General features: G+C 44.7%; 1 protein-coding gene across 1 annotated transcript in view; it reads left to right on the top strand.

Annotated features, from left to right (window-relative positions):
• The window catches only part of Gldc (glycine decarboxylase), an 82,676-nt gene extending 68,204 nt beyond the window's left edge, over positions 1-14,472 (top strand). The window contains exons 21-25 of the mRNA XM_021151450.2: positions 2,006-2,117; positions 9,883-9,978; positions 12,018-12,190; positions 13,017-13,097; positions 13,801-14,472. Coding sequence (XP_021007109.1) covers positions 2,006-2,117; positions 9,883-9,978; positions 12,018-12,190; positions 13,017-13,097; positions 13,801-13,944 — 606 coding nt within the window. The 3' untranslated portion in view covers positions 13,945-14,472. The remainder of the gene's footprint in view (positions 1-2,005; positions 2,118-9,882; positions 9,979-12,017; positions 12,191-13,016; positions 13,098-13,800) is intronic.
• Positions 14,473-15,426: the final 954 nt, after the last annotated feature.

Raw genomic sequence — 15,426 nt, 5'->3', positions numbered from 1 at the left:
AGTTTGAGACTTTGTTTATTGTATGTGTATGGATGTTTTTGTCTGTTTATATGTCTGTGTACTGTGTCTATACAGTGCCTGTTGGGTATATTAGATTGCCTGGGATTGGAATGACACATTTAGGTATTAGCCACTGTATGGGTCCTGGAAACAGGAAGAATAGCCAGTGTTTTTAAGCCCTAAGTCATTTCTCCAGTCCCTGTAATTCTTATTTTATTTTTGTTTTTTCCCCCCTCTTTGGTTTATTTTTGTTTTTGTTTTTGAGACAGGCGTCTTTGAGCTCCTAACCCAGCTGCGTCTGTCTCCCGAATCCTGGCCTTCCCAGCATGCATCTCATTCAAGCATGCCCAGCTTCATTTATGATTTTTAATGAAAAGTTTATTGGAAGCAAAGGCAGCAGTTCTGTACCCTGGAGCCTTGAAGCTGCCTTTGAAATGTTATGCAAGTCGTTTGCAAATTAGAGGAACAAGCCCGAAGAGAATTGTCTTCTTTGCAAACAACCAGACCCCCAGTTCCCTTTGATCCATGGATCCTGTAAAATTGGCCTATTTGTACAAACAAAGTTGGGCTGGAGATGGTTTCTTACATATAGAAAGTAAGAAAGTCCCTAAGGCCGTTTTGGTCATAAGCCCAGAATACCAAACCAAGCATGAGTGTTAAAGCTAAGTAAGTAGTGTTTGTTTGAGCCTTATCTTATTTCAGGCTATTACTTCTCCCATAGACACACTGGGTGGAGCTTCTTCATTGTCCTCTGCATCCATTGTGGATCCTCTCTCCCTGATGCCCCTGAATCCCTCCTGATGTCCTACTACTGTCACTGCCTGGTCTCACCAGCGTGCGCTTTGGCCCCATCCCACTGAGAATAAAATCCAACTGATGTGTCCTTGTGCTTGGAGCCACCATCATGTAGGAAGGGAAGTGGGAAGTTGGCTGGGCCACGTCCATGTCAAAGCAAAGACTTAGGATGTGGGATCCTAATCCACGCTGCTGCGGTGATGCCCAGATGACAGTCATGTGCCTTTCCCACTGCGGGCTGTTGTCAGTCCTCTCACTTGGCACTTTCCCCTCCACAGACCTAACCTCCACTTATTTGCTGTTTTCAAGCTTCTGGTAGAGTTTACTTTTCACTTTTGGAAGCACACTCCGGCTCACTAGGGTCACATTGTTCTCTCTTCACTTTGAACTTGGAACCGCTGTTTTGTTCAGTTGTGTACTTGGATATGAGGTCCCTCAGTGATGAACACTGGTGTAATCTTGATTTTTAAAACCCTTTGCCCTTCATGTCCTTCATCCTGTTTGATGGCAAGGACTCACCACCAATATAAGAAAAGATTGAGGCTGGCAGTTGCTATACACAAACATGAATAACATTTACATTCCTCATTGTGGGCAATGAAAAGGCTAGCCACACAAAATTGATCTGGTGGACTTTGGCCAAGATCTCATCAGATTCCTCAAAATTCTCATTAAATCTTAAATTCACATAAATGAAAAATACACATTACAATATTCCTAAGAACAGTTCTTTTTTTTTTCTCTTTGAAGAGCAGTAGCAGGCAGTCAGCTATGCCCTACTTTCGGGCTTCGTTGCTATGACCCCGCCCCCCAAAAGAAAAATAAGTAAAGTTAGCATTTAAAGAAAAAAAATTTCAGCCGGGCGTGGTGGCACACGCCTTTTATCCCAGCACTGGGGGGGAGTGTGGGCGGAGGCAGGCGGATTTCTGAGTTCGAGGCCAGCCTGGTCTACAGAGTGAGTTCTAGGACAGCCAGGGCTACACAGAGAAACCCTATCCCAAAAAAACAAAAAAACCAAAAAAAGAAAAAATTTCAAGTGTGGAGGAGACTAACAGATTTCCTTTCTGGAATTTTCCATTCATTTTTAATCTGCAGCCATGCTGGACTGGTGAGCTCACCATTGAACAAACTGATCTGGGGGCATCTGTTAGTGTCTTGACTTTTACCTCATTCACTCAATGGCTGCTGGCTCCTTTTCTCTTTACTGCAGATGATGGGTGGAAAGGGCCTCAAAGAAGCCACAGAAATTGCCATTCTAAATGCCAACTACATGGCCAAACGACTAGAGAAACACTACAGAGTCCTCTTTAGAGGTGCAAGAGGCAAGTATCTCTCTCTCTCTCTCTCTCTCTCTCTCTCTCTCTCTCTGTGTGTGTGTGAGTGTGTGTGTGTGTGTGAGTGGTTCCTATGTAACTATGCTAGATATAGATGTGATTTTGAAAGGTGACAGGGATGCTTTAATTTCTTAAAATATACAAAAGTGTAGAATTCTTGAAAATATAGCCAACTTACTCACTACTATGTACAAAACTATCCTCCCCTAGTCTACACAGCCTAGTTCAGCAAGCTGCCTACACCACCCAGAGAGATGTTCACATAAACAACACGAGCCAATCATGCACAGGGTGTCGTAGAGATGTCTGAAACAGTGGAGCCCCTTAGAGCTGGCAGAGTCAGGGTAGAGTGGTTTGACAAAGGAGACAGTTATTTAATATGAGCTAACATACACGGGAGCCAGCTAGTTAAGGAGGAGTTGCCCAAAGGGGGTGCTTGAGGTGGGGTAGGAAGAGAGAGGGCCAGAGAGAGAGGTTAAAAAGACAGCTTGGTACCTGGAAGGTCTTGGAAGAATCTAGACTTAACTCCTGAGCCAATTATAGCCATTGAAGGTTTCCTAGCTTGAGGAATGACATGATCAGATTCATTAGAAGGCTAAGAATTGTCAAGGCAGTGAGATGGACAGGTTCTTGGAAGTATAATTAGCTGGACATAGTTGCTCCTTAGTGCAGTGTTAGGTAAACATTTAGTCTTACATTGGAGGTGCTAAAGGGTAGGAGAACAAAGTCAACCCAGAAGTGATAGGATGTGATGGGAGTAAGAAAGAGGGAGGGGCTAGAAAGATGGCTTAGCAGTTAGTGTTGTTCCAGAGGACCTGAGCCAGGTTCCCAGCACCCATGTTAGGAAGCTTCCAGGTGAGCCAATGTCCTCCTCTTCTGTCCTCTGAGGGCACCTGCATAGATAGAGGTGGGAGCATGGCGTGCGCGCGCGCACACACACACACACACACACACACACACACACACACACACAGAGGAACCAGGTAGATACCTGGTGCTCCAGTCACGGAAGGAGAAACAAGGCTAGAACACTGAGGAGTGAGAGCGAAGCCCCTCAGCAGATACTGGCACTAAGAAGGATGGCCAGCGGTTCCTGCTTGGGCTCTTGGTTCCTCTACCCAGGCAGGCCCTGCGTCTACATTGCTTATCGTCTCTAACTTAAAGGCTGCTCTGATCTTATAAGTAGGGATACAGAGGAATACTTTGTGAGTTTGTAAATAAAAGGAAGTAAATAACCAGGAGCCCTGGGAGGATGCTCTCCAGAGAGCAGAGAAGGTTCTGAGGGATACGTCTCCAAGCAACAAGCAACGCAGCAGAGGGCTTCTGCAGTTGCTAATGAATTCAGACAGAGCTCCTGTACTGTCAAATCTAGCCTGATGTGTATTTGCTTTAATGAGTGGATTGAATATTTATGTTGTCTGGTTATATAAATGATGTATATTGTTCAATTCAGAAGTCTGGAGGAAAAAAACCATGAGAGGGAAAATCTAAGTGATACTTGCATTGTCAGCCATATAAAGCTAACACTGAATGTTTCACTGTATTCCCACTCTTATTTCTCTTGGACAATAAGCTAACATCACAGATGCAGTTTGGGGGATTTTTTTTTTTTTTTTTTTTTTTTTGCATCTGTGTGGAAGGGCATGCTCACCCTTATCAATGCATGTGGAAGCCAGAGGTTGACATAGGAACACCTTCTTTAATAGCTCTTTAATGGTTCTTTCATTATTTTTTTAAGACAAGGTCTCTCAAGGAACCTGAAGCTCACCATTTCAGCTATGAGCTAGGCTGGCTGACCAGCAAGCCTCTGTCCTCCTAGTTACACACACAGTGCAGCACAGCACAGCACAGCATAGCACCACCCAATGTCTTTTTATGTGATTGCTTCGTTGCTCTCTCTCTCTCTCTCTCTCTCTCTCTCTCTCTCACACACACACACACACACACACACACACACACACACAAACCTACCACCACTATCACCACCAATGTCTTTTTATGTGGTTTCTCTCTCACACACACACACACACAAACCCACCACCACTACTACCACCAATGTCTTTTTATGTGGTTGCTCAGTCTCTAAATATCGCTCCCTCTGTCCCTGCCTCTCCCCCGACTCTCTCTCTCTTTCTCTCTCTCTCTCTCTCTCTCACACACACACACACACACACACGTGTGCTGTCATCCATGTCTTTTATGTGGCTGTGCAGTATTATATTTTCCCCACAGCTCCACAATGCCTGCCTATCGTGAGTTTTTCCCTATGTGACTGAATAGTGTGGATGCCCTGTGAGTCTATAGTTAAATTTTCAGCTATTTGCATTGTATTGTTGCTAATAAGAACAACCCCTCCAGTAGTGTGTTTCTGTTTTTGTTTTTTGAGAAAAACTATTTCCTTAGATAACTTATAAAAGGGGATATGGAGGCTTTGAGCTTTTTATACATGTTTCTTTATTTTCTCAAGACACTGTGTCAGTTATTTTATGCTAGTAGCATTGAGAGTGCCATCACACTAGAGTATAGTGAGAAGAATAGACTAAAAAAACAACAAAAGTTTTTTTTTAAATGTCAATTTCATGACTGGAAGAGACTTTGTTTTAATTTCTAATACTTAAGGTTTTCTTTCATTTCTTTAGTTAATTATTGGTGGCAGCACTTGTTTTTGAACCTAGGGCTTCACTCCTGCTAGGCATATATTCTAAGGATGAGCTGTCCCAGCCCTTAATGTCTTACATTATGTTTTATTTTAGGCAGCATTGCTAAGATAGAATTAGCATACCTCCTCATATAATTTGATCGTTTAAGCTGCACAATTCAGCAATTTTTAATGTGTTCACTGATTGCAAAGTTTAGGTTTTGAAAGCAGGAATTAATGTGTCTTAAATTGAATGGGGCTGGTTGGCACCCACGAGAGAGGTCAGATGTCACCACGCACTTAGCATTTATATAGTGTGGCTTTGGGGAGGAGCCCTACTCCATCCCTCGGGACTTCAGAGTACAGAAAGATGGATGGAATTTCCATTTGTTTTTGACATTTTACCCCCAAATTAAATTGCAAGTAGCAGTTCTCATCCCGAACTGAAATGGATTGCTGCTTGCAGACTTGATTACTCAATCCCAGAGTTTGTCAAACCAAACATTGACTCATGTTGGTCTGCTAAACACATATGTTGCACAATTTCAAATCTCCTATTTTAGAGCCCAGGACCCCAGCACTGTTGTGTTTTAGGGACTCAAAATAGGAATGTTTTCAATAATCACAGTGAATCCTAACGTGTCCTATGGCACTATTAGAAGACCAGTGCTCGTCTTAATCATATTTACCAGCAGTAAATCAGATGTTGGAATTGCAGATGCCTGTGAGGCAATCGTTTTAATGAGCTCCAGGCTTGGCAGCGTGAGCTGTTTCTCTGAGATCTGAATATTAACTAAACTGCCCAGGCTGGTGGGCTTTTAAAGCAAACAAGGGTAAAAGAGATAGGTGGAGAAGCCGGAGAAATATTTTATTCTGCTACAATGAAGAGAAAAGGAATTACTTTAGGTAAAATGACTGTTTTTTTGTTGGTGGTATTGGTCGGTCAGTCTCTTTTGTTAGATGCTTTTGTGGGACTTTGTTTTTTTTTGTTTTGTTTTATTTTGCTTTGTTTTATGACAGAGCATCTCACTGTGTAGCTCAAGCAGACTGGAATTTGTGATTGACCTATCTTAACATTGCACAGTGCCGGGATTACAGGCAAGGCCTCTTGCCACACCCAGAAAAGATGGTGGATTTGTAAGAGAAGGGATTTTTTTTTAACCTACCAGGGCCCTTATCTTTTGGATTAGGTTCACAACGTGCTCCAAAGGGCTTTTCTGTGTTTGGTCTTTGGCAGCATAATTTGACTAATGTTTCTATCTGCCTCTCATCTTGGACAAGCCCAATGTTGCCTTGGATTCCAGTCCCTGAAGAACTTTTCAGGCGGCTCTTCCTGTGACAGTGGGCAGTGGCCACACAGGCTGGCTGGCACGTGCTGTGCCAGGAAAATACTGGGAGTGACCACAGAACCAGAAGGCCCTTTGATTGCCCACCCATGCTTAAATCACATGAGCTGCTTACCTCTAACCTTCTGAGGCAGTCGCTGTGAGAATGTTGCAGCAGTGACTCCAATCTGTGTTCTCCAGGGGAGGCGTGGAGAATCCTAGCTTCCATACCACAACCCCGTGACCCCAGGCATCTCTTAATAAGGAAAGCATTTAATTGGAGCTTGCTTACAGTTTTGGAGGTTTAGTCCATTATCGTCATGGTGGGAAATATGGCAGTGTGCAGGCAGACCTAGTGCTGGAGAAGGAGCTTAGAGTTCTACATCCTGATCTGCAGGCAGCAGGAAGAGAGAGACGCCGGGCCTGGCTTGAACAATTGAAACCTCAAGTCCACCCCCAGTGACACACTTCCTCCAACAAGACCACACCAACTCCACATCAAGGATTCAAGTCCTAATAATGCCACTCCCTAAGAGCCTATTGGGGCCATTTTCTTTCAAATGAAGACAAGCACACATGCACTTTGTAATTCTATTGCTCCACCCCCTCACCTTTTTTGTTGTTGTTTTTTTTGTTGTTTGTTTTTTGTTTGTTTTTTTGTTTTTTTCAAGACAGGGTTTCTCTGTATAGCCCTGGCTGTCCTGGAACTCACTCTGTAGACCAGGCTAGCCTCGAACTCAGAAATCCGCCTGCCTCTGCCTCCTGAGTGCTGGGATTAAAGGCGTGCGCCACCACGCCTGGCTCCTCACCTTTTTAATATAATATTTTTGTTAACTCTTAAGAATTTCAGTCATGCAAATAGAATGTGTTTGGATCTTATTCGCTCCCAACTTCTCTCCTCCCACAAATCTACCCTGACCTTCCTACCTCCTCCCAACTTTGGGGCCTTTTTTATCCTACCCCCCCTTTACTGGATGAGTTCAGTTTATCCAGGTTTTTGATACAGTGCCATAGGATGTTATGTGGTCCCCCACCAGGGCCACATCCTTAGAACTGACTCTCTCTCCCCAGAAGCTGTGGACTGTCAATAGCCAGGAGTGTTGAGTCCCTTGACCTTCTTTCTGCAGGTCTGTGCAGGCATCCATAGCTGCTGGGAGCTCATTGTGACACTGTTGTGTTTAGAACTGGTTGTTCCACAATCCTCCAATGCACACGCTCATCCAAAGAGCACCCCCTCCTGTTGTTTCCGACTCCTCTGACTTGGTGGTGTTCACACTCTTAGCTGCAGTCTTGGGTAGGACTAGAGGAAACAGCTGCTGTTTTAGATTGCCCCAATCTATCATAATACACAGCAGGTTTAATACATCTCTCTCCTAAAAGCTGTAAAGAGAGAAGAACATCTTGGGCCCTGGCCTCTCCTAGACACCAAATTTAAATGTTATCTCTTAGAGGGCTCTTAGAGAGAGGGGCGCTCTTTGGATGAACGTGTGCATTTTGAAAATAACGTCTGAACCTCATTTTTTTTTTTTTTTTTTTTTTTTTTGTGGAATGGACCTCTTCCCAAACCACTCATCAGTGGTGGTGCCTATGCAATGGAATCCTGGGTTTAGCGGTTGGTTCAGTTGTCACTGAACCCCTGCTTGCAAGACTCTCTCCTTTAGGCCTGCCAACAAATGACTCCTCTCCTGGTGACGTACATTTCCGGCCTCAGGCTAGCCACATGCCCTGCAGGACAGTAAACATCACTAGCCATCTTCCTGCTGGGGTTAGTGCCCAGGGTAGCTGGAAACTCAGAGGAGGAAGGGCAGAGGCTGACGCTAGACTCTTAAGAATCCTAAAAGTAGAAGTTGATAAGGTCTCAAGGATTTTTGTGATTTTTTTTTTCCCTCCTCTAACCTTATAATGGTTATTCCATTGGACACATTTTTTTCTGAGATCACTCACCTAGACATAGACCTTTCTAGAGTCTCATTTGTAACCAGTTTCTCTCATCATTGTTAGAGAGCATATGCTAAAACTAGGCAGTGTTAATGTATTTAGTCTCTCACTCTCATGCCCGTGCTTTCAGACTAAAAGACCATTAAGGTTTATTTATTATAAAATTACTTTCTTCAGGTTTAGCAGAGTGGCTCAGGCTGCCTTCAGGGGCTGTTAGGGACTGAGGTTAGCTTTGAAGGCTAGAGGTTTGTCAGTGGATTCACTGTTGGCTGAGAGTTGGTAAAATGGGTTATTTGGTTTGGTTTGATTTGGTTTGGTGTGCATGCTCTGTGCTGCATATGTGTTCTGTGTGCATGTGAGTGTGTGGGTAGGCATGCACATGCACAGAGAGTCCAGAGCAGAGGCTTGGTTCTTCCTTTGTTGCTCTCTGCATTATTGCCTTGAGACAGTGTTTCTCATTGCCAGAAAAACTTACTGTTTGAGCTAGGCTGGCTGGCCTGTGAGTGCTTGAGTGCTACATATACCATCCTCTTCACACACACACACTCACACTCACTCTGCTGGAGAATACAGGTACACATTGCTGTGCCCAGATTTCTCATGGGCACTAGGGATTTGAACCCAGATCTTCATAGAGTAAATATTCTTACCTATTTACTGGCCCATTTTCCTAGGTTGGTAAAACCAACTAAGGAAATATATTAAAATATATCAACAGGTGGGCAGAGAATTTGGGAAGTTCCCAGGAATATTGATTGCTTATTAGGGCTGACTTGCTTTCACTGGTTTAAAGATTTTATTTATATTATTTTCCAATATGTGAATGTCCGGGCATGGGGTTTGCACGTGAATTTGTCACCCTTAGAGGTAAGAAGAAGGTGACAGATCCTCTGGAGCTGGAGTTACAGGAGGCTGTGAGATGCCGGGCATGCGTGCTGTGCACCAAGTGCAGATGCTCTGGAAGAACAGGAGTTGTTGTTAACTGCTTAGCCACCTCTCCAGCCCACCACTAGCTTATTCTTGATGGCTGGGTGTTTGGCAGCTCCTGATGGACCTAGGAAGGCAGTCTGTTGATGAACTAGATCGCAGTGAACTGACCCCCATGCATTTCACTCTCACTGATTCTAAGGTTATCTGAGAGTACTCCGTCTTTTATTTTTCCTATTGTTTCTATTCTTTCTTTTGTGGATTTTGTGTTGAGACAGAGTCTTGATCTACAGCCTCAATTGTGTGATTCTCCTGCCTCTGCCTAATTCTAGGATCATAAGAGGACACCACTTCATCTGGTGGGCAGCGCTTATTACTAATCCTCGGTCTGCAGCCTGACATTAAAAGCCCTTGCCATCCTTTGAAGCATCACATTAAATTCCACATGTGAATATATATTTGTTGACATGTACTTACATCTTGATGCCCAAGATGAGGTTGTTTAACCTTGAAAGTGAAAGTGCTGAACTCACCAGTGAATGTTTAGCTCTAGAAATAATTTATATATATATATATATATATATATATATATATATAAATCAGGATTGTATTTCACTGTTTCTAGTAGATTTTAGGTCTTCAGAATAGAAATTTCAGAGATCTCCTGCTAATTGTTCTAGTGACACCACCCCCTCCTCACACCCCTCCCTTCATCAACTGCCAGGCTGTAAGATGCACAGGCGTAAGATGAGATGGTGTGTGATGGAGCGAATGAAGTCTTTACTGCCAACTCTAGCCGCCGTATCAAGTTTGCTTCGCCCCCTTGGTCCCCACGGACCTATGTAAAGAGCCGAATTGTTTAGCTGTTCACCTGAGAGAAACAATAAGCCAATCCTCATCTTCACCTGACACTGTTCTTGAACAGGGTATGTGGCTCATGAGTTTATCTTGGACACCCGACCCTTCAAAAAGTCTGCCAATGTTGAGGCTGTGGATGTTGCCAAGAGGCTCCAGGATTATGGTAAGTGGCTTTTGACAATCACACAATTGTTCCTGTAGGCTATGGACCATTTCCTGGAACAGCATGCAGTTCTAGACAATATATCCAAGAACTGCATGTCCTGGTCCCAAGTGGCCATTACTCAGCCCCTGGCCAGGACGTGAGCCAGAAGTGAGGGTGGGATGCTGCTGTCAGCTCACAGGGGCGCCAAGAAGATGCAGTGAGGAACTGGTTGTTAGTTCATTGATAACCAGTTTGCCTGGCATTCCCCATGTATTGCCAATAGGTCATCCATTCACAGGGACTCATATGCGGGCCTCCTATGCAGATGTGTCAGTAAGACTGTTTACAAATGTCTAATGTACATTTCTTCTTATAGTAAGTCATTAAGGAGCTGAGGAGGTGGCTCAGTGGTTAAGAGCACTCTCTGCCCTTGGGTTCCATTCCTAGCAGGTGGCACCCAGGTTACAACCAACCACATCTGGGTGCCCCCCTTCCTGACTTAGGATCAAGATCCAGGAATCTGTTTCTAGAACAGTACATGGATGGTTCCAGATGTGGGGGCCACTAGAGCAGACCAAGAATAGAATTGGCTCACACAAGGCTTCGAGGACAAACTTTAATGGGTCATCAGATCAGTGTGTGCTTTAAAGACCAAAACAACTCCTTGCTGGCTGGGCCACACAGATGCAGGCTTTTGTCAAAGCTTATTAAATGCTTTAGCTAAAATCTGTGTATTTCACTCTAAGGTTTATGACAAAATACAAGACTATTGAATTCTTATTGCTTGATGGACATTCTGAACTGCTTACAAAATAAAGTGTTCCGATAGTTACAGCAGGGCAGTGGTGGCGCACACCTTTAATCCAAGCACTTGGGAGGCAGAGGCAGGCGGATATCTGAGTTCAAGGCCAACCTGGTCTACAAAGTGAGTTCCAGGATAATCAGGGCTATACAGAGAAACCCTGTTTCGAACCCTCCCTCCCCAAAAAAAAATGTTGAGGCTGGCAATATGGCTCAATGGTAAGTGCAGCCAAGCTTGGCAGCTGGAGTTCTAGCCATAAGGACCCACATGGTGGAATGAGAGCTAACTCCCCAAAGGCTCCCAGTACACAAACACCCACACATACACATGCTAAACACAGGAAAACAAATTAAAAAATAACATGAATGGCGCCATTGAAAAATCTATAGGGGATATGTGGGTACCTTGCTATAGTGCTTTCTGATTGCCCATGGACTTGAAAATTTCTATTAATGTTGGCAAACTAGTCGGTTAAGGCATGGAGGCGGGGCAGCAGCAGGGAATGAAGTTTTCCAGACCTTAGGAACCGCTGGTCTCTGCAGCAACGTTAGCTGGAAGGTTCGTGAGTCTGCGAGACTGTGCCTAGTCTTAAAATGGTCTCAGAGATGGAATAGCCAGCGTCCAGTGGAAATCTACATGAGCATGAATAAGGGTCTGGGGTGAACCTCTAGTACTACACCCCAAAAATGGCTCCCAGAATTGTCTAAGAAATGAGGGGAAGCAGTGTTTGCCTTTGTCCAAAACAATCCCTTTCCATCATGTTTTTGTTTCTTAATTCATCTTATAAACAAAAGCTTACTCCAGGCGTGTTTATACTGTGTTCAGGAAAGGGCAAAGATTTCAGCACCCAGACCTAGGTTCCTCACACAGCAAATGAGGACAGTGAGATTTGCTTGCTTTCTCTTTGACTTCTGATTGGCCGTTTCTCGTTGTTACAGCATACCATCATAAACAGTCTGATTTTTCTTTTCTTTTTTGGTGGTAGTCGGTGTCATTGTTTTTGGTTGTCTTGCTTTCTTTTGAGGCACTGTGGCTTGAATCTAAGGCCTCGGGGATACTAAGCATGCGGTCTGAAGCGAAGCGTCAACTTCAGTCTACAAAGATTCTAAAACTCAACATGAAATGGAAATTCCACTCTAATTTTTGTCCTGCCACTACATAGACATACCTTAGAATGCTTGTAAAAGCCATGCTACATAAAGTATAAATTTGTGTACTTAGAACTTACACACATTCCTCTGGTCTCCCTCTGTAGGATTTCACGCCCCTACCATGTCCTGGCCTGTGGCAGGGACTCTCATGATTGAGCCCACCGAGTCAGAAGACAAGGCAGAGCTCGACAGATTCTGTGATGCTATGATCAGCATCAGGCAAGAAATCGCTGACATAGAGGAGGGCCGCATTGACCCGAGGGTCAACCCCCTGAAGGTACGCAGCATCCCACACTGGTATCTGGGGAGTGTGCTGACCCTCCTTGAGTTCTCTGTGGTGATTAGATTCTTGCCTAGGATGAGACAATTATAAGAAATACAGAGGTTTCAATCTCGAATGGCTGTGGTGGTTACTTGTGGGGACCTTGGTTGTAGGAGCTGTAGACGCCATCTGTACCCAAACTGATTGTGAAGAAGGGAGTGGCGGAAGGAGGCTCCCTAATTGGAGAGTTCTTATCATTTCATTTGTGTCATAGCATTTGTGTACTTACCTCATGAGCTTTCTCTATAAACCCAGTTCTTGTGTTGGCACAGCAACCTGAGACCAACTTAATTGGTATGTGATTCAACCTGGAAGTTTAGACCGCTAAGCTTATGTCCCGTGTGGGGAAAAATTCAACATGTCTCCAATCTCTTCCAAAACCACATTACTTTTAGAATCTCACTTTTCTGGTTCTGTGTAGACATTAACCAGGAGATGGCTTGAGAAGAATGCTCTGTGGACAGCAGTCGCATCTCCATGGCTATAAGCCAGAGAATGAGATGTTGTAGTAGTAGCAGGTTCAGAACTGCCTGCCTGGAGGGGCATTGTGGAGATGCTAACAGGCTAGGGCCTTGCTTGGACTACTGTAGCAAAGGGAGACTCCTCCTGGTATGAAGCGATGTTGTCAGGTGTGACAACTTCTGCTCCGGGTTACTGTGTGCATAATGTAAACACAGGGGAGATGGTAGTCACCAGATTCAGGGTTAAATGTTGGGGTGAGGTGTGGGAGAAAGCAGCACACTGCTTTGACCGGACCCTCTGCCACCATTTCTCTGTCCAGATGTCTCCACACTCCTTGACCTGTGTCACATCCTCCTGCTGGGATCGGCCGTATTCTAGAGAGGTAGCTGCATTTCCACTGGTGAGTTTATCTGAACTTTGCCAACCATGGTGTCGTTATAAGCTGCCCCACCCCACACCCTTCCTGTTGCCGAGGTTCAGCATCCACAGTCTCATTATATAAAGTGTATCTAGGATGGCCGGTGACGTGTAGATGATGATGAGGAACCAAGGAGTCAGACAGCCCTCCAGGGTCATCTGAGCTCATTGAGAGCATCAGACAGACCCAGGCCTAGGAACCCAGAGGATCAGGGATTAACACGGCACAGCAGTCCTGGTCAGATGGCTCAATGTGTTTCCACCATCGGGAGGTGGATTGAATGCGATCTGACTTTTCTTTTAAAGATTTATTTATTCATGTGTGGGAGGTTAAGTGTGCATGACTTTATATGAACCCCGGATGCAGAAGCCCCTGGCGGTGAGAGTATCAGCTTCATTGGCACTTTAATTTCGGGTGGTTTGTGAGCTGTCGTGTGGGTGCTGTGAATCTGCAAGAGAGGTATGTGCTCTTAACCACTGAGCCATCTCTCTAGCCTTTACCATTTCCTTCTGATCCCAAAGGCATAAAGTCAAGACTCCAAAGTTGAAATTGTGAAAAATGGTGGGTTTTGGCATGTGCTGGGCCACTGGTGCCTTGGGCTGTGGGAACATCCAAAACCCACTATGTCTCGATTTACCTCCAAAGGACTCGGAACAACCCAAAATGTCCTTCTTTTCCCTTTCAGCCCTTTGTGAAACCAGAGAACAAATTCTGGCCAACCATTGCCCGGATCGATGACATCTACGGAGATCAGCACTTGGTCTGTACCTGTCCACCCATGGAGGTCTACGAGTCTCCATTTTCTGAACAGAAGAGGGCTTCTTCTTAGTCCTCCCTCCCTCCTACGTTCAAAGGACTGACCTGATGCCTCTTGCTGGAGCATTTGACAAGCAAGGATATTTCTTCTCCTTTACGTGGCTCACACATGAGTTTTATACGCTGTATATTTTTATAATCTTTCAAGGTAATGTAAGCACAATTAGCATGGTGAGTGGCGGCTGCCTGCTGTATGGCAAGGCAGTGGCTGTTCGTGTTGCCCTGATTGGGAGCCATTTAGTTTGCCGGATAGAAAATCTGGGGTACGCTAGCAATTTTAACATTCTAATTCAAGAAGTTTGCAGTGGTCAGAGCCTATGCTGGGAATTCAATAGACATTCTTTTTGTTCCAAATAAGTCCTCGTGGACTGTGCGCTCTGTGGGAAACCCCAGGGCAAATGTTTACATTTTGTATACACTGAATTCTCCTCACTAATGTGCCTGATCTGTCACAGCGTAAGTGTCCTCCTTTCACTGTGTGGACTTTTTTTTTATCTGCTTTTATTAGTGTTCTAATAAAACTGAGTTTGAGTAATGCGAATTTCCCATTTGATTTTTATACCCATGACACACACTCAGGACGCTGAAGGGTAGCGAGATCTCTCGGTCCAACAGCGACATTTACAAGGACAGTCACTCTTGCTTTTGACTGGCTAAGGACAGCCTGTTTATTGGAGAAGGCCACTCTGGCGCTTTTTATCTTGGGCCATAGGTAACTTAACCTCAACCTAACGGAAGTTCAAGTAGCAGTTTCTTTGAAGCCCAGAGATAACAAGCCAAGGGGACAGGCAGAATCCTTGAATGAACATGGAAGGAGTGGATCTAGTCTTAAGTAAACACACTACTGACAAGGACCAGTGCCTCCAACCCATGGGAACAGGCAAAGCCTTCCCCATGTCAAGGTGAGGAAAGAAACGGGTCGAGTCCTGATCCTTGTGCAGATGTTGGTAGTGTGTATAGAAACTAGCAATCATAGCTCCCTCCGTTTGGATGACTGCAACCTGAGAATGTCCCTACACAGACAGTCCTCCTGTTGAGACAACCTAACTCCTAAAGTCGCTAGAATTCCAGGATTTTATGTAGTTGGTGCCACTTCATCTGAACAAGCATGGCCCACCCGATCCTGGCATTTCTGTCTGTCCTTCCTTTCTTCATTCCCTTGTCACCCCAGTCAGGTTTCCAGGACCGAGCAATCCTACACTCCTAGCTACAGGATGAAACAGTTATTAACCGTAACAGGAAAAGGATGAGTTTGTGGTGGGCAGCTAGCCTGCCAGCCACAAGGAAGTTACCTCCAAAGTGCCCATCACTCGCCATCTTCTCACCTGACAGTTCCTAAGAGCTGCTGTGAGGGAGGCTTTTACCTGCCTCCCTGCAGGTGGGTCACCCCAACAATTATACATTCACTAAGCTTCCTGCTAGCTACTGGAACAGGCAGGTGGGTCACCCCAACAATTATACATTCACTAAGCTTCCTGCTAGCTACTGGAACAGG

This window comes from Mus caroli, chromosome 19 (assembly GCF_900094665.2).
Source record: "Mus caroli chromosome 19, CAROLI_EIJ_v1.1, whole genome shotgun sequence".
Lineage (NCBI taxonomy): Eukaryota > Metazoa > Chordata > Mammalia > Rodentia > Muridae > Mus > Mus caroli.
The sequence above is the reverse complement of the archived record's forward strand: the minus strand, read 5'-3'. Positions and strand labels throughout refer to the sequence as shown.